The sequence below is a fragment of the Rhipicephalus sanguineus genome, chromosome 6 (genome assembly GCF_013339695.2).
Source record: "Rhipicephalus sanguineus isolate Rsan-2018 chromosome 6, BIME_Rsan_1.4, whole genome shotgun sequence".
In the NCBI taxonomy this organism is placed as follows: domain Eukaryota; kingdom Metazoa; phylum Arthropoda; class Arachnida; order Ixodida; family Ixodidae; genus Rhipicephalus; species Rhipicephalus sanguineus.
The window spans coordinates 111941536-111966022 of record NC_051181.1 but is presented as its reverse complement, the minus strand read 5'-3'; the positions used below and the strand labels follow the sequence as shown (position 1 = coordinate 111966022).

General features: G+C 46.5%; 2 protein-coding genes across 2 annotated transcripts; both read right to left on the bottom strand.

Moving 5' to 3' along the window:
• Positions 1 to 11191: 11191 nt before the first annotated feature.
• LOC119396181 (uncharacterized) lies at positions 11192 to 17491 on the bottom strand. The gene is made up of 3 exons (XM_037663274.2): positions 17371 to 17491; positions 15211 to 15448; positions 11192 to 11554 (listed from the first exon to the last, which is right to left on the bottom strand). Exons 1-3 carry the CDS (start codon positions 17372 to 17374, stop codon positions 11317 to 11319), a joined length of 480 nt encoding a protein of 159 aa, XP_037519202.1. The 5' UTR covers positions 17375 to 17491; the 3' UTR covers positions 11192 to 11316.
• Positions 17492 to 19055: 1564 nt separating this feature from the next.
• LOC119396180 (uncharacterized) lies at positions 19056 to 22056 on the bottom strand. The gene is made up of 3 exons (XM_037663273.1): positions 21963 to 22056; positions 20724 to 20961; positions 19056 to 19412 (listed from the first exon to the last, which is right to left on the bottom strand). Exons 1-3 carry the CDS (start codon positions 21964 to 21966, stop codon positions 19175 to 19177), a joined length of 480 nt encoding a protein of 159 aa, XP_037519201.1. The 5' UTR covers positions 21967 to 22056; the 3' UTR covers positions 19056 to 19174.
• Between the last annotated feature and the right edge of the window lie 2431 nt (positions 22057 to 24487).

Here is a 24487-nt window from a genome sequence, read left to right as displayed (position 1 = left end):
GCAGCGCAGAAAAGCGCACTTGCAGATTTAAATGGGGTCTATTGCCCACGGGAAGATTGTTTGGTCTTGCAAACAAGAAATGTTTTATGTGAAGGCCGAGTTCGGCAGGGATGGCGTTCCAAAATACTTGACTAAATAACGCTGTACTTGTATTCGAAGCTTTTCCAAGATATAGTTACAAGTGTGGACATTGTTGTCGCATGGACAATTATATTGTAGTACTGGGATTAGGAATGTGAATGTCCACTCATGTGTAAATTTTGTGCTGCCTTACGGTTATTGTGACTGCTACACGATGCAAACTATTGTGTGAGAGGAGACACCTATAGACACTAACCTCTCTTTAAACACATTTAATAATGATAATGAAAAAGAAATTCGGTTGAGCAGTTTTTCTTCTTGCTCCAAATTCGAGTTGGACCACGTGCAGCATGGCCATGGGTGAATTACGTCATCCGAGCAGTTGCACTCTGAACAGTGTAATTTTTATATTTCTTTGTTAATGTTTGGCACAGTGGATGTGTGTGGTGCACCTCGCGGTAACTTCCGATTAGGACATTATGTAGGAGCTTTAACTCCATGTCATGTAGTCACTAATACAAAATGAATTCATTCTGAGATGAACTAACAGCGCGCTAAATATATTACAGATGCAATGACAAACTTGATGGATCACGTTCACTAACGGTACGTAATACGCATGCAAGTTACTTATAATGCCTGTTTTCATAGAAGAACTTGGAGGACGGGAAGAAGTGGAACGACATCCACTAATGAAAACTGTCGAAAATCTTTTAGATCCGTGACTCGGTCGGCCGCTCGATAATCAATCAATCAATCAATCAATCAATCAATCAATCAATCAATCAATCAATCAATCAATCAATCTATCTATCTATCTATCTATCTATCTATCTATCTATCTATCTATCTATCTATCTATCTATCTATCTATCTATCTATCTATCTATCTATCTATATCTATCTATATCTATCTATATCTATCTATATCTATCTATATCTATCTATATCTATCTATCTATCTATCTATCTATCTATCTATCTATCTATCTATCTATCTATCTATCTATCTATCTATCTATCTATCTATCTATCTATCTATCTATCTATCTATCTATCTATCTATCTATCTATCTATCAGTGGTTTTTATTGACTGACCTGCAGTATTGTATGTGAAGTGAGTTTTAACTGTTTAGTTTTTGTTTATCTCTCTCGCATGCCTACCGCCGCACTGCAATAATAAGAGCATCAAAGGGATCTGATATCGCGCAGAGCACTGCATTGCTGCATTGCTGCCAAGAGGTTCAATTCGGATGGGCGTTTATGATTGCGTTAATCACTCTACCTTTCAGATTTGCACCGATTAAGTTGGAACATCGTATATGCAGAGCTCTATTTGAAATGTAATCTTCGACTTATCTCCCCGCGTGCCCTGTTTTGTCGGATTCATGGTCCCATGTTGATTTGACAAGGAAGGATTTATATGCGTTCCACTTGTAGACAAACGTCACGCTAGAGTTACTACAATTAGCGCCTGGTTTTGGCTAAAGCTGCAACAAATACACGGACGAGAATATAGGAAGCGACGGGTCAGCGCCCGACCAGTCCATTTCCTGTGCCTCCTTGTCCGTGTCCCTGTTGCTCTGTTAGCCAAGAAGCTTAGTCAAGTCGCCCAAATGTTAGTTCTGTTAAGCTGCTTCGCGAATCAAGCAGGACCTCACCGGGCGGCGAGTCTGCAGGCCACTCTCGAGCCGTAGATCAATTCTTATTAGCATTAATGAAAGTGCGACACTATGCTGAGCCAATTTGGCCCTTAGGTGACCATTAGTCCCGATTAGGTGCTGATCGATGGACAGCGGTGGGGCGCCGTTACTAAGTTACCGCTTCTTTTGTATATGGAACAGGAGCGCGCGGTTCAAGCATATATATAGTGTATTGCAAGGCGGCTGCTGTTTCGGGCGCTGGTAGCATATAATCGCGGACAAGGTTTTTTGTAATGCGAAACATCGTCGTAACTAAAGTGCCTTTGTCACTCCTCGATGCCCTGACCGTTTGTCGGCAGTTTGCCTGCGAGATTTATTTATCGAATCCCAGACGGGATCGAAGAGAAATTAACCGTGCTCAATCAGGAATCATAATTAAGCAGGTTGAACGACGCTCTCTTTCTCCTATTCGTTTATTGTTATGTTACAACGGAACCCTGTTGAAAGGAACTGTTTCTGAAAGCTGTAGCAAGGACAGTGACAGAGGACGTGTCCAATGGTTTCCATGCTGCCGCTCTGGTCCCAGGAAATGACTGTCAACCATTCCGATGCGGCAAAACAGAGGTGTTTTCAAAAGGACAGTCCGAGCCGCAGGCGACAGTGCACGTTACCACGCCTCGACAACCAGTCGTTCATCCGAGAAATCAATCTTGGAATGCCGAAACGTACGAGCTTGACACTCAGAAAGCGACGGAGGCACTGGTGTATTCTCTACGAACAACAAGCCTTGTTGAGCAACTATACGGCATTCCGATGTTCTTTAATTGAATCTGTGTGTTTGTTATTTTTTAACCTATCCCTCGACCTTTCCTTATTTTAGTCCTTTTTCATTTAGCTTTCTGTTTTTCTTTTGCGGTACAGGGTAGCCAACTGAATATTTATATTCCAGCTAAGATCCCCGCCTTCTGCACATCATCTGTCTCTCTTCACTCCGGGGGGGGGCTTTGTTGGAATCTGTAGCGCGCAACGGCAGTTAGGACGTGCTGAATCAGTATGCGGCTCATTGAAGGTTAGGAAGACTTCGTGGTTTTTGTTTCATGGCATCTTCTTACTTTGTTGTACCACGGCAAAGGACGCGAACACCCAGAAAAAGAGGAACATCTAAGGACAAATCACTGTGTGTCATCCGACGTTAACTTTCTCTGTCTTCTCCTCCTTTGTCGCGCGGCAACAATGTAGAAAGAGCCGTACAAACAGACCCATGTAGCCACTCTTATTGTATCCTGGAGTAATAATTACCTTACATGTCGCACGTACACAGTTACTGATTCAATGATCTCAACGCGTGGCGATCAAGAACGGAAAATCATGCACCGTGTGTCAGCCACATATTACACACTTCCACAGATTTGTTATCGAATGTCTTGACTTTCTTCACAGCGAATATCCTGCACGCCTCCGCGCCCCGCAATAAAGCAAATTCTCTTCGTTATGCTTTCGTCTCGCTAATTCAGTGGCACGCAACTCGAGGGTTGGGTGATATCCAGTCGCGCTTTACAGAACGGCACTAATTCATTTGTGATTTCTCGTTGGTAAAAGATTTGACACCTACCGGAACTTCACTTGTATTAGTGAAAGATTTGCGGCGTGAACTGAGAAACCAGGGTAAACGAGTAGATGACGGGATAAGATGTGTGTGATTGAAAGAAGGGATAGGACATGGCCCACTGTAGAAGAAATATGCTTGAGAAGCGTGTTACGTTGGACGAGTTGGTGCATAGTGTAACGAAATATTTGTGGCACAAACTGAGAAACAAAGGAACACACACACACACACACACACGCGCGCACACACACACACACACACACACACACACACACACACACACCACACACACACACACACACACACACACACACACACACACACACACACACACACACACACACGCACGCCACTCTCTCTCTCTCTCTTTCTCTCCACGGCTTTTGTATAAGTGAAAAAGACCGTGAAAGCACTAAGAGTGTATATATGTTATTGGAACATCGGTACCGAGGTTTGAATGTCTGTGTAATCTACTGCTTTTTACAGGTTTAGAGTGGCACCTGCGTCAGGCACAATAGCCAGCCATGAGAAGGCAGCGGCTTACAAGTCTATATATGCCGTTACACGTGGACCGTGTAACAAAAGGTTACCCCCTCGCTACAAAAGCTCATTGCGTTACGTAAGAGCAACTCTACACAATGCCACGCAGCTCTACTCGCCCACTTATTCTCTTCAGCCGCCGGAGCGGGAAGATGGAACAGATAGGAACACTGGCAAAGAAAGCGGTTCAAGTCCCTTTGTCGAAAAGCGGGATGCAGAGACATCGCTTGTTCGAGTCGAAGAAGAGGTCTCCTTGGAGTCAGCGTCGAACTGTAGACAAACAGTATCCTTAGTGCGACGAATACATGATGTTGACAGTGTGTCTTAGAGGAAAACACGGACGGATGGTTCGACATGGTGGGAAGCAAAGTTTCCGGCTTTTAAACTACTATAATCTGTGGGGGTGTGCAAATATTCGGAATTTCGAATACGAATAGAATATTTCTTTTTTCGAAACATATTCGATTCGAAAAACGCATATCCGAATTTTCTCGAATATTCGGGCCAACTCGAATATTTGAAAGAGTCGCTACTTAAGAATACAATGCAGTCTTATTTTTAAAGTAAAGCATCGCTAATACGTGCCCGTTAGGTTATGTCGTGCTTCGCGATTCTGTCCCTCTTCCTGTCTTTTCTTCTGTCTCCCTTTTCAGCCTTTTATCTCTTTCTCCAGTGCAGGGTAGCAAACCGAACGTGCGTCTGGTTAACCTCCCAGTCTTGCGTTGCTTCATTCTCTCTCTCGCGCGCGCGGTTATTGCATACTTTAGCGCATATTTAGCGTTTCCGGCCACTGGCTATGTTTTACCGCAATCGCCGAGGAAACGCATGACGCACGCACGACTTTCGTACTCCGTCTCTGCCTTTCAAGCACGCCCAGGCGACGGGGTAGGTTTTCTTTTCACCAAGCTTTATTGTGCAGGTCTCTTCTACGACGTATGTTGCACTTTTGCGTTTTATAACCAGATATATACGATAGAATAACTGTCAAGAATGTTATCTAAACAATGTTTAGATGGTTTGAAGAAGAAATAGCAATGTGCGAACATCACACTGCATAATGAAGAGGGTCTTTTTTTCACTTTCGGACGCGTTGTTGCAGCACTTAGAGTGCTCGCCTATGGGAACTTGTCAAGTCGTTAACTTTTCTGCATGATGATTCACGCAGAATTGAGTGCAATAACTGAGTGCATTACCAAAGTGTCTTCAACTTTATGCAGCTTAAATACGTGAAGTTTCATCGATTTGTATTAAAAGAATAATAAAAGCTGCTCTCACTTCTCGTTTTGCAACCTGCTAACGATGCACACATGGCCGAGGACGGGAAAGGGTAAGGTGGAGCGACGAAATTGAGAAATTTGCGCGCATAAAATGGAATCAGCTCACACAGCACAGTGTCGGTTAACGATCATAGAGAGAGGCCTATAGGATATAGGATAGGCTGATGATGATAATGAAGACGATGATGACATATCCGATATTCGAAGATAGTTTTTAGCCGTATTCGATTCGAATTCGAGAATTTCAATATTCGCACACCCCTGATCAGCAGGTGAATGAGAAATACTGTAGGCTGTATGCTGTGCATGAATACCTGCCCTGTGTGTGGCGTCGATGTATCAGAATGGCCAAACAAAGTCCTGCTTTAAAGAAATGAAAACGTTGAAGACATAGTAAATCGTATGGCACACGGAACATCAGCACTAGAGATGTGTCAGCTAATGCTACAAAGCGTGTAACTTGCCTATACACTTAACCATGCTTATTAAATCAATCGCGGTCACTTCTGGCACCGTGCCACCTCCGTGCATCTTTTGACAGGAGACTCTTTTTAAACGGGACTAAAACTTTATCAATATGCGAACCAAAACCGGTAGGCAGGGAAGACAAAACGTGGGCAGAAAACCGGGAAAACTAGCCAAAAAGTGGCCAACTTGAGCCAAAGGCTTTAAAAGTAGCCAAAAGCAGCCACGCATGTGTGAAAACCGCTTCGACATTTTGAGTTAAATGGCTATAAGTGCAAAAGCCTTTAGGCGAAAATGTAAACATTGCAGCACGAACACTTCAAAATCATAAATCTTGAGATTCTAGTATAAGTCGTTTACTTTAGTAATGATTTCCTGCATGAGGATGTAGTGTTTGCGCTGTTGAAAAAATGACTTTCTTCACGCGTCTTGCATGACTTTTTTTGAAATGACTGGAAGTTGCGACAATAAAAATGAGTCTACGTCATGATGAGTGCGCTCAAAATCACAGTTGCTGGCATTGAAGAATAAATAGTAGCTAGTTTCACAATAATTTCAGCCGTGATGACGAATCCAGAGTCGCAGTCCGTACCTAAGCTTAAGCAATGATACAAGGAGTTCGTCAGATATCCTAGATGGATTGATTGGTGGCGAGTTGGTACGACATTCTAAGGAGAGCATTAAAAACCGGGACACAAGAGGCAACAAAAGCGCTCAACAACAACTGTTGTTAGTGAGGGCTTGCGTTACCTCATTTGCCTATTGTTTCCTAGTGCTCACTTGAAATGTCGGATAACCTATTTGTAATGTCGATGAGTGCAAAGCGCTCTGGATGCGGAGCGCTGGCCATTCCTGTTCACTTCCAAATTTTGTGGTTTAAAGCCGCGTTCAGCAATCGCTGATCCTCAAAATGAGGCGCCATGCAGCAGTTCCCGCTGAGTCCCAGCGAGGAATTCAAAACGATTTTTTGTGGGCGCGAGGCCTGCTTGGCTGGCAGGTTAAAAACGTGTAGTTTTTTATATTTATGTTATGATCGCCGGGCCACCATTGAATTGACCCTTACGTCCGCTGAGGCCGCTGCGACATCGTTTTCATTAATGTTCATTATCTGCGTAAACAAACTGACAAATTCAATTTTCGGAGTTGGAAACCCGCTTTGACTGCCATGTTTTGTATACTCGAGCGCCAGCTGCTGCGATGTCACCAGATATTGATAATTTTGCTCAAACTGAGGGGAAAAGAAAGTAGCCAAGACGATTTTTCTGTCGCCACCGGCCTAAAAAAGTCGCCAAAGTGGCGCAAAGTAGCCAAACCTGGCAACCCTGCCGGTAGGCATAGCCTGGCTTATTTTCTGCCGCTGGATATGAGATCTCGACGCTCGCGGAAGCAAAACATCTGTTGTAGCCCCCAAAAATTTTTTTTCGGACGGGACGGGGATTTTCAACCGTATTTTGTGTTTGTTAGTGTGTGCATTTGTATGTGCGCGTGTGTATATTCACGTGCACATACAAACTTGATTGAAACAAAATTGAAAAATTTCGGGTGGAAGAGGGGAGTGGTTGAAACACCCCCCATCCTCACCCCAACCCCCGGTTACGTCAGTGCTCGCAGTCCACGCCATGTGATAAGAAACAGGACTGCTTTGTGGTTTTGACGGCGGCTGAGGTTCATCAGAGTCGTGAGCAGAGTCGTTAATTCGCGGAAGCCGTAAAAATCAAATGCGGGCTGATTCACAGAAGACTGTCGCTGGAGCCGGAGTTTCGACTAGTGGGCTTGCCTTCGTCGAGGCAGCACGGGCCTTGACGAAGAAAAGTCCACTTGTCGAAACGGTGGCTGCAGCGACAGTCCAACACGAGCATCTGTGACAAATTCACCTGAGTGTTCAAGCTGTAAGACGCAAGGGTCAAACTGCGGAAGAAGAAAGAGAGGACAGTTCTTCCGTAGTTTAACCCTTGCACCTTACACCTATAACAATGAGCTATGTACCAACTAGTTCAACATTGTACGCTACTTACCTAGATGTACACCCAGCAGCAAAAGTTTACGAGACGTTGGCTCCACAACAAATGCGAATTTCTTCTCTATTAGTGCGTAATGCATCTAATCTAGCTGGCAGGCCCGTAGCCAGGGAGGTCAAGAGGCCCGCCCTCCGCCCCCCTGAAATTTCGATGGAGCAGGTTGTTTTACCGAAAAAAATATAAATACAGGTGTTTTTGAAGGCTTTCAGCAAGTGAGCTCCCCCCCCCCCCCGAAAAAAATTCCTGGTTATGCGTGCCCGGTAGCTGGGGAATGCATAAGTTGCAATACAAATTACAGGCTAGAACATGTATTTGGAGATCGTGTTCCTAGAAAAAACGAAAATGTGGCTTTCTTGAACACTTCGCGTCCCGCAAACTTTTGCTGTTCGGTGTACATGCTCCAATGATGTATCGACGAGTTTAGAATGACAGAAGGTTGAGCTAATTGGTACGGATTCATGATAAAATTAGGTGGGATTGCATACACGGACACAATAGAAGAGACGTTTGTGTTGTCTCCGTCTCTTCTCTTGGGTCCGTGTCTAAACGCCTACCTTCTTTTATCATGTATTGACGAGCGTTTGCAACGTGGGCTTGATGGTCAGCCAGGTCAAATCGGAAAGAACTCTAACGTAACAGGAGGACATGGACAGCCCCTGTCTGGCATTTACTTCTTGCGTACACGTTGCAGTATTTCACTGCACTTCATTCCAGTTCAATAAGTCGTTTCGAACCAGTGGCCTATTGCAATTCCGAGAGGTAGAGACTACGGTTTACAACAACTGTTCACTTCTAAATGCCCTGATGTGCTCATCCGACGACTATGCATATCAGATGAGAAGGGTAAGTCTGTAAGGGTCAAATCAATACGACTCTGGGATAAAAACTAGAAGGATCGATAAAGACGTCCAGCAGGGCTTAAGATGAGTGTCACTGGTGTGATTGTCCTTTGACAGTGAGCTTTCGAACCTGCAAACGTTTTTCGTATTTTTTTTCCCCACTTGTTTTCCCACGCGCCGTTCGTTTTCTTTCTTGCGTTCCGAATGAAAGTAAGTTGATAGCGAGAGCATACGTCCCATGTATTGTTCTCGTACTTAGTCCGGATGTAAGCACAGACAGCAGTATGAACGCCCACCAACTACCTCAGTTTTCCACCTTAATGCGAGTACGTTGGGAGCCGCGCACTGACGCGTGCTACGAACGTGCCAATTCAGATACTAAAATCAAGACTTAATAGGCACTGCGTTCTCATTAGTGAACGAGATATACACGGCTATTTCCCAGAAATGAGTCTTGGATTTAAGAACTGCGGAGGGTAATGCTCGCCACGGAATCTCCACGAACTGGTCTCGACCTCGCGCTCAACTTGAACTAAGAGGATTGTCACAGCGTTAAGGTTCTCGGCGCCCAGACACTAAATTACACGAATTATACAGCATGTGCGAGTTGATGAGTGGCGCTGTAAGTACACCTCCACTCGAGTGCTTTCAAGTAGGCGGTGCGAGTGTCTGGTAGAAATTACAGGTCTGAGGTCACCGAGGAGTGGCGATTAAGTGCAGCGTCATCGTCGGCGCGGGGGTTGCGCAGCCTCTGCTTGCCAAGGTCGTTCTCGTAATTACAACCTGCGACTTGATGAAGTTGTCGCCCAGTCTCATGTTTAAACATTGGGGTTAGATGAAAGCTCACAATGTGACAACTCAGTTTGCCACTCTGCGGCAAGTGCGTACGGTCCATAATGACGGCGTGAAAGCCGTCACCTGCCTGCTATATTTTACAACGCTGCTTATATTCAATGTTACATGCGACTGTGTTACATGCGACTGTGATTGCGACTGAGTTCCTTATCTGAAAGCATGATGTTAGCAGCGATAGTGTTGAAGTTGGAGCAAGTGGAGTTAGCAGGAAATACATAGTCGGCAATTGTTCCCCCTGAGCCTCTCGTGCGTTATATTATTTAGCGGAGGTGTGTCACCAGGGTTTGATCAGCGCGGTGTCTCGCAGCCAAGCAATCAAGTCCAGGGCGCGCGCGCGCACGCACGCACGCACGCACGCACGCACGCACGCACGCACGCACGCACGCACGCACGCACGCACGCACGCACGCACGCACGCACACACACACACACACACACACACACACACACACACACACACACACACACACACACACACACACACACACACACACACACACACACACACACACACACACACACACACACACACACACACACACACACACACACACACACACACACACACACACGAAAGGCGTTTTGGTGCCGCTACGGGGGCCTTGTTCACAATGAATCTGAACGAGTTCCCCGTTCATTATGAACAAGGTCCCTGTAGCGGGACCGACACGTCTTGGTGTGTGTGTGTTCTTAACGACTGGTCGGCGCTTGATTTTTCCGCCAGACATGCAATCAGCACTATCTCTCATTCACCAAACAAAATGGTACCCTTTCTTTTCGTTAGACGTGCTACCGCATACGCTGTTCTTGCTGGAATAGTTGCTAATTCATTTGAAATTGATGCGTATTTCGTCTCTCCTATACCGTGAACGTGATGCTTCCCGTCGAGCAGGTAGAATCATGAGCCCACTTGCGCCATTACACATTATATCAGCTTTCATATTTTTCTCGTATAGCTTGGTCGCTGAAAGCTTTGGTGCGGAAGTTTTTTATGCAGCACTACGAACTGTGCTTCGGCGACACATTACCCTCGCGAAGATGAAATAGCGTTGCATGTTGAACGGACAAAAAGTAAACGCAGATAGGTTCGTGTGAAAAGCGCTTTCTCTTGTTGAACAGACTGTGAATACCACTGCTTTCTTTGGGAGCATAACGTAAACGGACACAGATCCGACTGTCGTTCTCAGGCAACACGTTCCGGTGTTTTGGCTCAAACTTAGCGCCTCTTGTGTTTCCCATTAAAAAAAGTAAGCTGTTTGCCTACGTGCGTGGGAACATGGCTTGAAACATTTTACGCTCTGCGCTGTTCAAAAGAAATTGGCCGCACTCAGACTAAAAGGCAGCACTAGTCCTTGTGATACGTAGTCACTGCGCCCTAATGGACACTACGCACGCATGTAGACAAAGGGGTACACTGCGCAGGCATGAACAAATGACCATTAGAGAGACACCATCTCTTTCCGTGTCCTGGGAAACAATATTTGTACTCAGCAAATAAGTTTTGAGAACTTGACTAGGCCTATCGATATTTTTCCACAACGATTCTAGCAGCCTTCCTTTATGGTTTAAAACCGTAACGGCGGCCATAGCGGGCGGAAGGGCGGGCACTAGCAAGCACCCATCTATCGTTATGTCACATAGACAACGTCTGTCGCTTTCAGAATTCAACCTGAGCGACGCAGTTCAGACCCTGGCCCGCGGCTTTGTTAGGTCCGTCCGAGAAATGGTCGCTTTCATTCGCGTACGCAGCATGCACTTCGTGACCACCCACAGCACTTACCTTCGTCCCATTCGATCCTTTCATTTTTGCCTTGGCGCAGAGAGTAACAGGGTACAGAAATTATACCGAGCCCGATCTCTCTGGCATTTCTGAAATGAATCTCAACTATATTTATGCTTCACACGTATCAGGCGGGTTTTGAGAGGAACATGCGCCGTTCAGGACAAAGCAGTCAGTCGCCGCTGCCTGCACATGTCGGAGATTTCCGTGTTCACCACTTGCACCGTCCCGTTCTCGGATTGTAGGCACATCGGTGTCGACGCAAATAGCGCGCACCGCAGTTTCCGCCGGCACGGCCAAATCGGTTAGCCGCTTCGTCGCCGCGCCTGTCAGCTGGGTTTCCGGGCTGTGAGTACTCCCTGCAGTGGCTGATGACTATGGCGACGTACCGGTTGAACCGTCCCCGGCACCTACGAGTCGCCAGCCAGTTGGCCATGCAGTGGAAATACCTGCGACATCGCAAGCGAAACAAGATAGTGCTTGCCCTCTCCCGAGCATTCTGGTAACAAAAACTGCATCAGCGCTCCTTAAAGCTGACGGATGGATTGGATTGGATTGGATTGGATGGGATGGGATGGGATGGGATGGGATGGGATGGGGATGGGATGGGAAGGGATGGATGGATGGATGGATAAGGAAAAAAAATTGGCAGATCCCACGCACTGGAATCGATGTAATGCGAAGCAGCCAGCGAAGAGCTGCATACATCGTCTTGTTTGTCATTGAGGCAAATGAAGTCATTCATGTCGTGACATCTAGTTCGCCATATATCGCGAGATTGTCATACATGCATGCGTGTACAATCTGGTATATGCCATGCTAATGAAACATATATTCTGCTACATATATAGGATTCGTGACGTGCTATTATTTATGTTCGGCACTCCTGTCATGCTATACCAATTTAGGTATACGTCCAGTTAACAAAATGGCCGCGAGTGTATTATGAGCGTGGCGTCTAAATCATTCCTACATGTCATGCATGTCATGATTTTCGTGTTACCACCTGTTGTTTGTGTTCGTCACAGTCACGTCGCGCGATACCAATTTTGGTATATATCAAGACAGCGAAACGGCCGCGAGCGCACCATGAGCGTGGCATGTAAATCATGCTGTACATGACATGCGTGTCAGGATTTTCATGTTAACTCCTGTTATTTAGGTTCGTGACACAGTCACGTCGCGAGATACCAATTTTGGTGTATATCAAGCTAGCGAAACGGCCGCCAACGCACCAGAAGCTTGGCACGTAAGTCATGCTGTACATGACATGCGTGTCACGATTTTCATGTTAACTCCTGTTTTTTAGGTTCGTGATGCAGTCACGTTGCGAGATACAAATTTTGGTGTATATCAAGCTAGCGAAACGGCCGCCAGCGCACCATGAGCGTGGCACGTAAGTCATGCTGTACATGACATGCGTGTCATGATTTTCATGTTACCACCTGTTGTTATATGTGTTCGTCACACAGTCACGTCGCGCGATGCAAGTTTTGGTGTATATCAAGCTAGCGAAACGGCCGCCAGCGCATCATGAGCGTGGCACGTAAATCATGCTGTGCATGACATGCGTGTCATGATTTGCACGTTAGGACCTGTCACTTATGTTCGTTATAAACTCTTGTCACGCCATACCAATTTTGGTATATAGCAAACTAACGAAACGGCCGCAAGAGCACCAAAACAGTGGCATGTAAATCATGTCGTTCATGACATGGATATCATGATTTTCATGTTATGACCTGTCATTTAGGTTCGTCATAAAGTCATGTTTCGCCATACCAATTTTGGTGTAAATCCTATTAACGAAACGGCCAGGAGAGCACAAAGTCGTAGGCGGCTAGATAGAGACGCTCAAAGTCGCAGAAGTTCGCTAAGAAATGCTTCACATTTAAAAAGTCAAGGAGGTTAATCAGACACATGCCTGTTTGGCTACTCTACGCTGGGGGAATGGGAAAGGGCAGTATGAAGATGAGAGAGAGAAAGAAAGGTTGAAAAGAGGCAACAGATGAGTAGCAGAAAGGCTAACCAGGTTAGTTATCAGGTTCGTTAATAACTCAGCACGCATATTGTCGGTCCTTACGCTGAGATTATGACTACGATCGCACTTTGGATAAGCCGTAAGCAAGACAAGGGTTAGTCTCGCCAAGGGTAAGGCCGAGAGGTCGGAATTGATGGTAGATTAACTGTGAAGCGAATTATCAGCAATAATAAACCAACAGAAAAAGAAACTAAGGAAAACAGAGAGGAAATTACTCTGTTTTTAATTGAAGTGTAGAACATATCATACCGGAAAAGCGAGATTAAAGTTGACGAAGACGCAACTTGCCACTGACGGGATCCGAACCCACAATTCGTGCGGTGCGCTATACCGGTTGTGCCACAGCAGCGGCTGCGTTCTCGACAAATTTCTTGGGTTATGAATGCAAACGTACAAAAGTTAACCCTGGGAGTGTTATAGCCACTGGTGTCCATGGAGGGGAGCGTGCAAGGGTCTATTTGCTCGATGGCGTAACGTATAGTGCGTGTGCTTTATCAGCATGCCGCCGTCTAACAAAGCGTCGAACCTTACGTACAGGCATCAAACCTTCCCGTGCCGAGAGCATCGCTATGAAATGAACGAGTAGGGGGAATCGATCGGGGACCCGTTCTTTATAGATGCATCCATATGAAGCCAACTGGCTTCATATTGTTAGTGTCTATCAAAAAAACGGGTCTGGCTTCATATGCAGTTGCGTCTGTGGAGAACGCGCCGCTCGATCGATTCCGCTTCTCGTTCACTTCATAGCGAGGGTCTCGACTCCGCCAGGTTTCATAAGTTTAGGTAGCACGCGAGCACTGGCGTGGCCAGGGAGGGGGGGGGGGGAGCGGTTGAGGAAGGTTCATATACCCACCCGAATATTTTCAGTTTTGCAGTGTATGTGTACATGTGTACATATACACGCGCGCATGTGCATATATACACGTGTACATGTGTATATATGCATGTGTACGTCTATATATGCACGCACACATGCAAACACATGCACGAACATACATACATAAATGATTAAACCCCTCCACTAAAAAAAACAAAAAAGTCTTCTGGCTACGCCCCTGCACGCGAGTTCATGATGTTCATATGGCGCCATCGGTAAAAAAAAAAGAATCTAAATCTGTGCCGTGTCAACAAGTGGCGCTGCATGCATTCCCAGTGTTAAATCTGGTACACGTATGCATAAATACCCGAGAAAGTGAAACGGAGAGCAGCCGCCGCCGCAGCATGCACTGTTCCGCACGCCCAATGCGGACGTGAGCGAAGGGTCCAAATTTAACATGCAGCTTGTCTTCATCTGCCCGACTACGCCCACTGCAGGGAAGGTACCTCTCTCACTTTTATCCAAATAATTCGTTCCATGCGCTTATTGCGGCCACGTCGGCCCTGCAAACTTCTTAACCTCATCTGGCCACCTAATATTCTTCCTCCTTCTGGCGCGCTTGCCTTTTCTTGGAATCCAGTCTGTTAACCTGAATAATCAGTGATTATTTTGTCTTCTCTCTACTTACGCTGCCCTTGCCTTTGTCTTCTTCCCCGACTTCGACTACTTAACATGCCCTTAACACGGTTTGTTCCCTGACGCACTCAGCTCGCTTCTTCTCCCTTAAGGTTACACCTATTAGGGCGAAAGCCTTCGATGCCTCAGTAGAAGAAAAAATTGACCATCGGCGTCAACACGAGTGATGCAAACATCCTCGCGTGATGACGTCGCCATATAACGTCATCATAACGTCACAGAGCGCAAAAATTTGTGACGTCATCACACGACTTCGCCCATTGGTAAAAAGTGGGCCGATCACGGAGGCAGTGCAGAACAAGGCGAGGCGCGAGGGAGCATCAATACATCGACTATAAGAAGAAAAAGAAGGCTATCGCCTTCGAGTCGTCTTAGGCGAACGCATAAGGGACCCTGTGAGTTTTCATTTTCCTTTCCATCCCCAATTTAAGTTGAACGCTTTTCCTATATAAGCCTCCAGGTTTCTGCCCCGCAAGAAGGTTTTTGTCTACCGTATAAATTGCTGAAATATTCAGGTACTTATTTTGACTAAGAGTTGCGCCAATTCGTACTTGTCGCAATTCCTGCAGTTCACTCGGTTCATGGTGCGGAACTGTCCAAGCATCTTGCGGGAGGCACAGCTGCCACTGGGCGTGCCCAACACGGGGCCCGCTCGCCTGTTGATGCAATACACGAACCGCGGCCACTGCATCCTACCGCTGCGGCCTTCCACGGACGTTGCCAAGAGCAGAACTACGAGGGCAACCCCCGCGAGTATCAGTAGAGACGACCGCAAGGAAGCACCCCGCACTGCACGAAAAGAAAAGGCAGCAAAGAAAACAATGAAGCTACAATAACAACAAACTTGGGCTCTCTTATTTGGTTTCTATAATGCAGAGGAGGAGGAGGAGGAGGAGAAGAAAAACGGAAAGACAGGCAGGTTAGCCAGTTCTCAGACCGGCTGGCTACCCTGTGCTGGGGAAAGGGGAAGGGGGAGTGAAAGATGATAGAAAAGAGATGTTACAAAAAGAAGAAAAAAAAGAGCAATAGTACGATAAACGACACTGCTTAAAGTCTGTCTATGAGATTAGTTTTGCGCAAAAAGCGCAATAACGCTTTCAAAGCTTTCCGTGCCGAGGATGGTTTCGGCCAGTGTCCTAAGATCTTTTCCTCCGACAGTGGACGATTGTCAAGTCTATTTAACGCTTTGGACAGTTCTTCTCTTTGTGCACTGAAGCGAGGACACTCACAGAGAAGATGGGCGATTGTCTCCTCGCAGCTACAGTTATCACATGTCGGGCTGCTGGCCATTCCAATTCGAAATGAGTAGGCCTTCGTGAAGGCCACCCAGAGCCACAGGCGGCATAGGAGCGTCTCCTCAGCTCTAGTTATTCCCGACGGAAGACGGAGCTGTAGATTCGGGTCCAAGTTGTGAAGACGGGCGTTGGTAAATTCCGTCGAGTTCCACTGTGCCAGTGTCAGTTCACGTGCATGGGAACGAAGCCTTGTTACGGCGTCCGTTCTTGACAGCGGTATAGCTGCACAATGGAGGGCATCATGGGCAGATCGGGCAGCCTGATCAGCACGGTCATTTCCGTAGATACCGCAATGGCCCGGTATCCACTGATAGATTAGGCTGTGGTGCTTCTCAATGGCGCGGTGATGAAGCAGTCTTATGTCAGCGACTAACTGTTCATTTGGTCCATGACGATATGGAGACATAATGCACTGGAGCGCTGCTTTGGAGTCAGAGAAGACTGACCACGCCTGTGGCGTTTCTTCCACTACGAACTCTAGAGCAGCACGGATGGCGGTGAGTTCTGCAGCCGTCGATGATGTCAAGTGCGACGTCTTGAACTTTATGGTGACGGATTTCTCGGGTATGACCATCCACAATGCAGAGCCATCCGCAATGGCGGTGCAGGAAACTGTGTCAGGCTAGAGCTGAGCATAAAACAGTGACTCTTGGAGAAGCACGAACCGGAAGAAATAGACCAAGCGCTGTTTCTTTGTTGATCGTCGTCTGTCATTACTAGAGCAAAGAGTATCTAGCCAACACGGGATTGAGACGGCGGAGCATGAATGATGCGGCAGAGCACGCGGTGTGTTTGAACGCTGCTTAGTGCAGATGCAGGCACAGCAGCTGCCATCCGAAAAAGCTTGCATTGATTCAGCACTACTGTACAACAAAACGTCCCTGCAAGTACGCGAGATGTCCCATGCTTCGCCAATCACTGAGCTAAGGAAGTGGCTTCATGCTTGTCAAGGCTGGCTTCTTAACGTAATGCTGTTTTCCAACCTTTCCTTCCTCGGCACATAGAAGCAACAAAGCATCTCCGATGTATACATCGAAGACACTTGGTAGCCTCTAGGTGTCGAAAAGTACGTTATCACTTGCTTTAATAGAAGCTGTATGGATGCTATCAACTCTATTGCGGTTTTCTGGGTTTGTGCGCTTTCTGCAACGGGCTGCGTGATCATACGCTTTCCTGTGTTCATGCGTGCGCTACCTCTGCGTACGTACTGGGAAAGTCTTACTGAAACGAAGGCTCACAGAAAGGCATAATGTTCAGGAGCCGTTAACACCCTCGATAATGGTACGGTGCAGATTTTTGCTCAGTAAAATTGAGCTTTGTGTATAGTTCTAATGTCGATTACCGAACTATAAGGGATCATCCTTATTCTTGTTTCAATTTAGAGGGCAGAAATGAAATCCTTTGAAAAGAACTCACGCATTTTGCCCGCCTCGGTCGAATGGATAAGGTGCAGAACGATGCCGTCAAAGTCGCGACCCGCTTTCTTATAGCCATTCGCAATGCTAAGTTATTGAGCATTGTCGTGCTGTACACGGACGCTATGGGCTCGAGTACCACGAACACCTCTATTCCCATGTGACAAAACAATAGCGCGCACTTTGTATATTTTTTCCCTTGAAACCTCGCTACTACACGTGCCCAAGTCGCTACAATGCAGCTGCTAGTCCACGTGAAACCGAGTTATATTTCATCGTCTTCACTGGAGCTAACGTTTGCCTCTGCCGAGTAAATGTGATCATCGCTTATATTTTTTCGAAATATAGCATTTTGCTATGCCCTGCATCCTTTTTTTTTCTTGCGCCCTTAAACGTTGTGTTTTCCTTTGTCATGGCCCATTCTACTCGCAACATAAGAGTTTAGATTTGGTGGGGGGAAAAAAAAACTCACACACTTACCACCGCGTTCACAAAAGCATTTTGATCGGGTTAAGCAGCACCCCTAAGACTTAGATAATACCGAGGGGCTTTAGATAAAGTATGAAGCGGAAACTGAAATCAGCACGCATGCGCTATAGCTTAACTAACATGAAAGCCAAGAGGTAAAATAATGTCTTATCGAACCGGATATGTGTCTGGTTACCCACCCAATCTTTACTCTTTTCTAGTTATCTGCTACTCTGAAGTGGATTCAAAGTGCTGCATCAAAGTGCCGGAACATCATTTTGCTGGGTAAGCTGTTATGATCTCCCAACAACAGCCCGTTTGGTGGCGATGTTGTCCGCCATCGCTGTCGCGCATAATGAGAAAAAAAAAGACCAAGGTACGAAATGGATTCGAATCCAGACATTTGCGTGGCACACAAGTGTTCTACCAAAGATCTACGCCGGCGCTTGAAAACCTTTTCGGAAAAATACCCCATGCAAGCGCCATGTATGGCGACGATTCGCCTTAACAGATGCAATATTACGTTATAGTTCAGAACCGTATTAGTGGCCATGGCTATTGGCCAAGACTATTGGTGGCCATTATCAGGCACCTCTTCATCGCTTTTTCACACAGACGACAGCTATAGTTTTCCGGAAGCTGGGCAAGTGGTGCGCCCATCTGGGTTGTAGAAATTTACGCGGTGCAGTTCTGTTCCATTCACGCGGCTCTGTTAGGTCCATACGAGAAATCTTTTCATTAATTCACGAATCCGACATGAACTTAGTGATCGCCAGCCTCACTTTCTTTTTAATCGCGGTGTGCAGTGTAGACTTGCCTTTATGGCATAATACTTTGGGTGTGTTTGTGTGTTAGCCTCGTGCCAAGACCGGTGTTGCGTATGAAGTGAAGCATTGTCTTGTGGCATCTGCTATCATGCATCCGGCGGTCATAGCTGGTTGTGTCACTATAGCGAAGGCCGGCTTGCAGTAGTAGACGGGAGCGTTCCGATTGTAACCCTTGACGTGTCCATATAAGACGATATGCATCTGCTTGCATCCCTGGAACAGAGCAGTATGGACACGCAGTACCCTGTGGTAAATGTGACCGGTCGTTGAGAGCAATTACCTTCGTGAGCCTCGTTCCTTTAATTTCCCTCTGGCGCAGAAAAGCAGGATACGGAAATTATTCTGAGCCCGATATCTACGCCATTTTAGAAGTAAATTTAAGCTATATCTGTGCTCTCTCCAACTTTTTTATTTTGCCAGCACGGGTCTCGTGTGTTTTGACCGAAACAGGCATCTGCGAGGTCAGAGCAGTCAGTCTCCGCAGTGTGCGCAGGTCGGAGTCTTTTGCGCTCACCACTTGCACTGTCCCGTTCTCGGATTGTAGGCACATCTGTATGCGCGCAAATAGCGCGCACCGCAGTTTCCGCCGACCCGACCATATCGGTTGGCCTCCTCGTCAGCGCGGCTGTCAGCTGGGTTTCCAGGCTGTGAGTACTCCCTGCAGTGGCTGATGACTCTGGCGACGTACCGGTTGAACCGTCCCCGACACCTGTAAGTCGCCAGCCAGTTGGCCATGCAATGGAAATACCTGCAACATCGACAGAGAAACAGCGAGACAGTGGTTGTCTCACCTACACGCGAAGTGAACCACTTTAGACCTTTAAGAGTGTTTTACCGTGTCTATAACTAACACCTTTACACCCTAAGATAGGCATTTTCACGAATCGAAACACCCATATCAAGGATGGCTTGCAATTCACTAAACACCCTTGTCACTATAGCGTTCCTTTGGGCTGGTTGGTGCATGTTGAACAACGGTTGCGGAACTTCGCGTTTCATGGGCGATACAGAAAAACACTCACGGAAGGCACAGAAAACACTTATCACTGAAAAACGAAGGATACCGATCAGGGAACACCCATCTACATCAGCGTCAAAGGATAGAATGTCGCACACAGCTCCAATCGTGGCCGTGGCGGCGAACGTGAAAAGTTCTTTTTGCTCGGCGGCGTCACTTGTGTACGTGTGCTCTATCAGCAGGCAGCAGTCTAACAAAGCCTCGAACCCTACGTAAAGGCGTCAAACCTTCCGGTGCCGAGAATCTATTTATGAAATGAACGAGAAGGGGGAATCGATTGGGGACGCGTTCTTGATAGACGCACCCATGTGAAGCCAACCGGCTTCATATTGTTTGTGTCCATCAAAAAACGGGCCTGGCTTCATATAGTTGCGTCTGTCGAGAACGCGCCACTCGATCGATTTCCCTTCTCGTTCATTTCATAGCCAGGAGGGTCTCGACTGCGCCGCGTGTGACACGCTTAGGGAGCATTCGAATAGGCGAAGACAGAAATTGTTTCGGGGACGTCTAAAAAGGGGGGGGGGGGGTATTCGGTGAAACGGGGAGCTGCGTCTCACCCCGATCACCCGTACTCTCTGGCGGCTGCAAATAACGTGATTTCTCTCTCTCTCTCTCTCTCGGGCGGGGAGCGGGAGGGGGGTGTTCGAATGTACTTTGTGTGTTCGTGTGAGCGTTTGTGTGTATGCGTGTATATATAAACATGTAAAACTGAAAAAATTTCGGGGGAAAAACTTGATACCCCCCCTTCCCCCTTCGAGGCTTTCGAGGGCTTGTTCGTCAGACGCCTCCTCCTGTGGTTCGCATACCACGTGATGTCATCAGGTAAAAGAATAACGTCATTCTCTGCAGTGGCCACAAGCGGCTGGCGCTGCACTCGTTCCCAGTGTTTAATAAAGCGAACAAGAAAAGCTGCCTTATGGCACTGCGTCGCACGCGCACTATGGAAATAGGCGATGGCTCCAGATATACTGCTATATACCTACCGCGATACTGCCGCAGCGTAACGAAGTTATTTTAATTCAACGTTACGCCGGCTCGTACTTGTCGCAATTCTTGCAGCTGACGCGGTTCATGATGCGAAACTGCCCGAGCATCTTTGCAGAGGCACAGCTGCCACTGCGCGTCGCCAGCGCTGGGCCCGCGCGCAGGCTGATGCAGAACATGAACCGCGGCCACTGCATCCCACCGCTGCTGCCTTCCACACACGTTGCGAATAGCGGCACCCCGAGGGCTGCAACCGCGAGTATCAGGAGCGACGACAGCAAGGAAACACCCCGCACTGCACGAAGAAAAGATGGCGATGAAAACAATGCAGCCATAGCAATGATTAACTCTTTCGTTGAGGATCTCTTCTTAAGTAAAGCTTCTATAATGCGGAATCATCGACAATGACTGAACAAGAAAATGTATCAGGTTTGAAATGAAAAAAAAGTCAGTTTCGTCACAAGGGCGAAGCAATGATGCGATAGCAAGAAAAGCGGCCCGTGATGGACGCGCTGCTACGCTGCAGAAACATCTGCCTCCCGTTAGCAACTACCGCGCGAGAAAACAGCAGAAGGGCAAGGTTCTCCCTGCGCAAATATTAGAAGAAGCGAGCGAGCGAGCTGGCCGACGAATTTTAAACGCGCCCGTTACGCTCCTCGCGCCATCTCGCTGGTAATGAAGAAACGCTTATAAGCGCCTGCGGTCTCTGAGTCCTGCCAGCGGTAAAGGGTGTGTATATAACGCTCGCCGTTAGCTACCTGAGGGATCTGCGTTTTGTGGCGTAGTGGTTAGCGCCATGCGCTGTGGAGCGAGAGGTCACTGGTTCGATTCCGCGCTTCGGAAGCATCTTTCTGAATTATTTTGCTTTGGGACTTTTATATGTATATATACATACTTATACATAAAACCAGCCGAGACTGTCCATATATTGCTATCTCAATAAAAGAAACTTTGACTTGAAGAATGACGACGCAAAGGAAGAAATAGAACAAGCGCTGTTGCTTATTTGATCTTCGTGCGTCAATATATATATATATATATATATATATATATATATATATATATATATATATACGCAGCAGCTCGGAACGCCAGAGTGAAATTGAAGCTCAGCGAGAAACATCATTAAGGCACAGTTATATCGTCAGTATAGGGGAAGAGGAGCGGTACAGCCCTTTGATCGGCAAAGTCGAGTTGTGCATATAGTTCCAATGTCGATTGCTTGACTAAAGGGCATCGCTGTATCGCGTTTCAACATGGGAACGGAAAAGGAAAGCCTTTGAGGTTAAAACTCACGCATCTTGTCCGCCTTGGGCGACTGCACACGGCACAGAACGATGCTGCGAAAACCTCGAGCCGTTTACTTATAACCAGATGCAATGCTAACTTAATGACCATTGTCGTGCTATATACGGACGCTATGGGCTCGAGTACCATAGACACCTCTACTGCCGAGGGACAAAACAATGGTACACACTTGTATATTTTTTTTTTCATTTAAAGCGCGCTACTACACGTGCACTAGTCACTAAATAAATCCATGTGAAACAGAGTCATCTTTCATTATCGTTACTAGTCCAAGCGGTTCCCTCTGTCCAGCAAATGTAAGCATTGTTTGTATTTTTTTTTTCGAAATATAGCGCGTGACCGTGTCCTGTATTTCAGGTTTTTTTTTTTTCATCTTTAAACGTGGTGTCCTTCTTGTGTCACGGTCCATTCTACTCCTAACAAAAGAGCTTAGATTTAGTTTAAAAAAAATGCACATGTACTGCCGCGTTCACAAAAGCTCCTTGATCGGTTTAACCAGCACCCCTCAGACCACGATAAGACCGAGGTCCTTTAAATAAGATATGAGGCAGAAACTGAAATTAGCATGCGTGCGCTAACCTAACTGACCTCAAAGAAAGGAGTTAACGAAATAAGTCTTATCGAACCGTATACGCGTCCAATTATCCTTCTCCCTCCCCTCCTGCCCCATCGATCCTTTGCACTTTTCTACTTCTCTAGTAGGCTGTGGGATGGATTCAAACTGCTGTACAATTGATGCATAATTTTCCTCTCCTGTCTTCAGTAACGTTGTCCCTAACACCGGTCATGTCTAGTAGCATCTGCTTAGTCATACGTACTACATTCCAAACTGCGCAAGACCAGCTCTTTCAACGTTCGGTGATACCAGGTATTCCAGTAACCCCGAAAGCATTTCTAATCTGCGGTAGTCGGAATGGGGCTAACGTATTCATCATGACGTCAGTGATCGCATCACCTTGACCAAAATCATTTAGTCACTTTGACGATTAAGTCGAGAAAGGTACAGGAAAGCATAAAGCGTAACCCGCCTCCCTCTCAAGTTAAGCGATGTTCATTATTTTGATCCTACTTGTACTTCAATAGTTCTGCCCCTGTGCCTCACTTTCTGATTCTTTTTTCTCACAGCAGTCACGGTCTGATACTCCGTGCTTCTGTCAAGTATTACGCGCCATTGTCCTGAACACGTGTCACTTCAGCACCTGCTTAGGGAAAGAATACTTGGTAACACACTCATTGTAACAAAGTACCTTTCCTGAGATTATTCACGAACATACCGTTATTGAGCAACTTAGGAAAGAAAGAATGACCAACAAACACGTTGTCTATTACGGGGAGACTACGGTAAATGAAGTAGCAAAAACTATTGCCTCATAGTACAAAAAGTAACTGGGCAAATGAATAGGGGGAAAAGCAAGCCAGTGCGCTCAACTTATAAAGCTTTCTCAGACAGCTCATGCAACTATCAACAATAAACAGCTCTTAAAGTCAAAAGTTTGGCGGAATCCAGGCCGCAGCGGCATTTCGATGGAGGCAAGATGCTAGAGGCCCATATACCTAGATTTAGGTGCAAATTAAATAACCCTAGGTGGTCGAAGATTTCCGGAACCCTCCACTACGGCGTCTCTCATAATCATATTGTGGTTTTGGAACGCAAAACTCCAACAATTATTATTATTTCGATTGAGAAATCGGCGATCAACGATGTGGGCCGATATCGGATACGTCATAGCGCATATGAAATCTGTGCGAATAATTTTTTTATTGAAAGGCTCATGGAACATCCCGATTGGTTGAAAATTTCTCTTACGGGCACTTCTGGTTTACGGACCTAAATCTGAAAGCACTGGTGCCATGAACAAAATGCGAGTGAAACATTTTTTTTTTTTTTTGCAGCATGTAGCCAGGAACCTATACAATTTCGCATAATGGACCTTGTGCTCTCTCGATCCTGCGAATATCGACACCTATCCTTTCTTTATGTTCTTGTCTGATTTTTTTTTCTTTTTTCATTATGCGGCGTAAGTGGTCGCGATATTCAGCAGAGGCGACGGGCCCATAAAATCTCGGCCATCGTTTATGGCCATAAAATACGCGCCACACCCAGGAAAGCAGGGAAACGGTGGTTAACGCACCCGTTTTTTATCACGCAGCTCTTTTGTTGCTTTCGCGCACCTTTGTTCAACGCCTACCTCGAAGGGTAACCGTAAACGCCTCGCAGAAAAAAAAAAAGCGAGAAGAGCGATTGTCAGCGTTGAAAATCAATGGCCGCGGGTTTGAGACCACAACCGCGAAAAACACCATCATCGAAAGGGCGCTGTATGCCTCCTATCAATGCCAGTAAAGCCGAGAGGAATCGATAAGCTGGGGGTGGACGGGAAAATAAGAACGCTGCACTCTTTATATCTCAATTTATGTTATAGGTCCCTTAGAAACATTTCTGGGGCAATACGCTCCTTGAAAGACACCGCTCTCTGCTGAATTGAAGGTGTTTCGGTAATCTTTTGTGGCGTGTT

Excerpts from the sequence above, each read along its gene's own strand:
- LOC119396181 (XM_037663274.2), bottom strand. Across the intron at positions 11,555-15,210 it reads AACTGCAGGAATTGCGACAA|GTATTTCCACTGCATGGCCA; the intron begins GTACGAATTGGC and ends GCGATGTCGCAG.
- LOC119396180 (XM_037663273.1), bottom strand. Across the intron at positions 19,413-20,723 it reads AGCTGCAAGAATTGCGACAA|GTATTTCCATTGCATGGCCA; the intron begins GTACGAGCCGGC and ends TCGATGTTGCAG.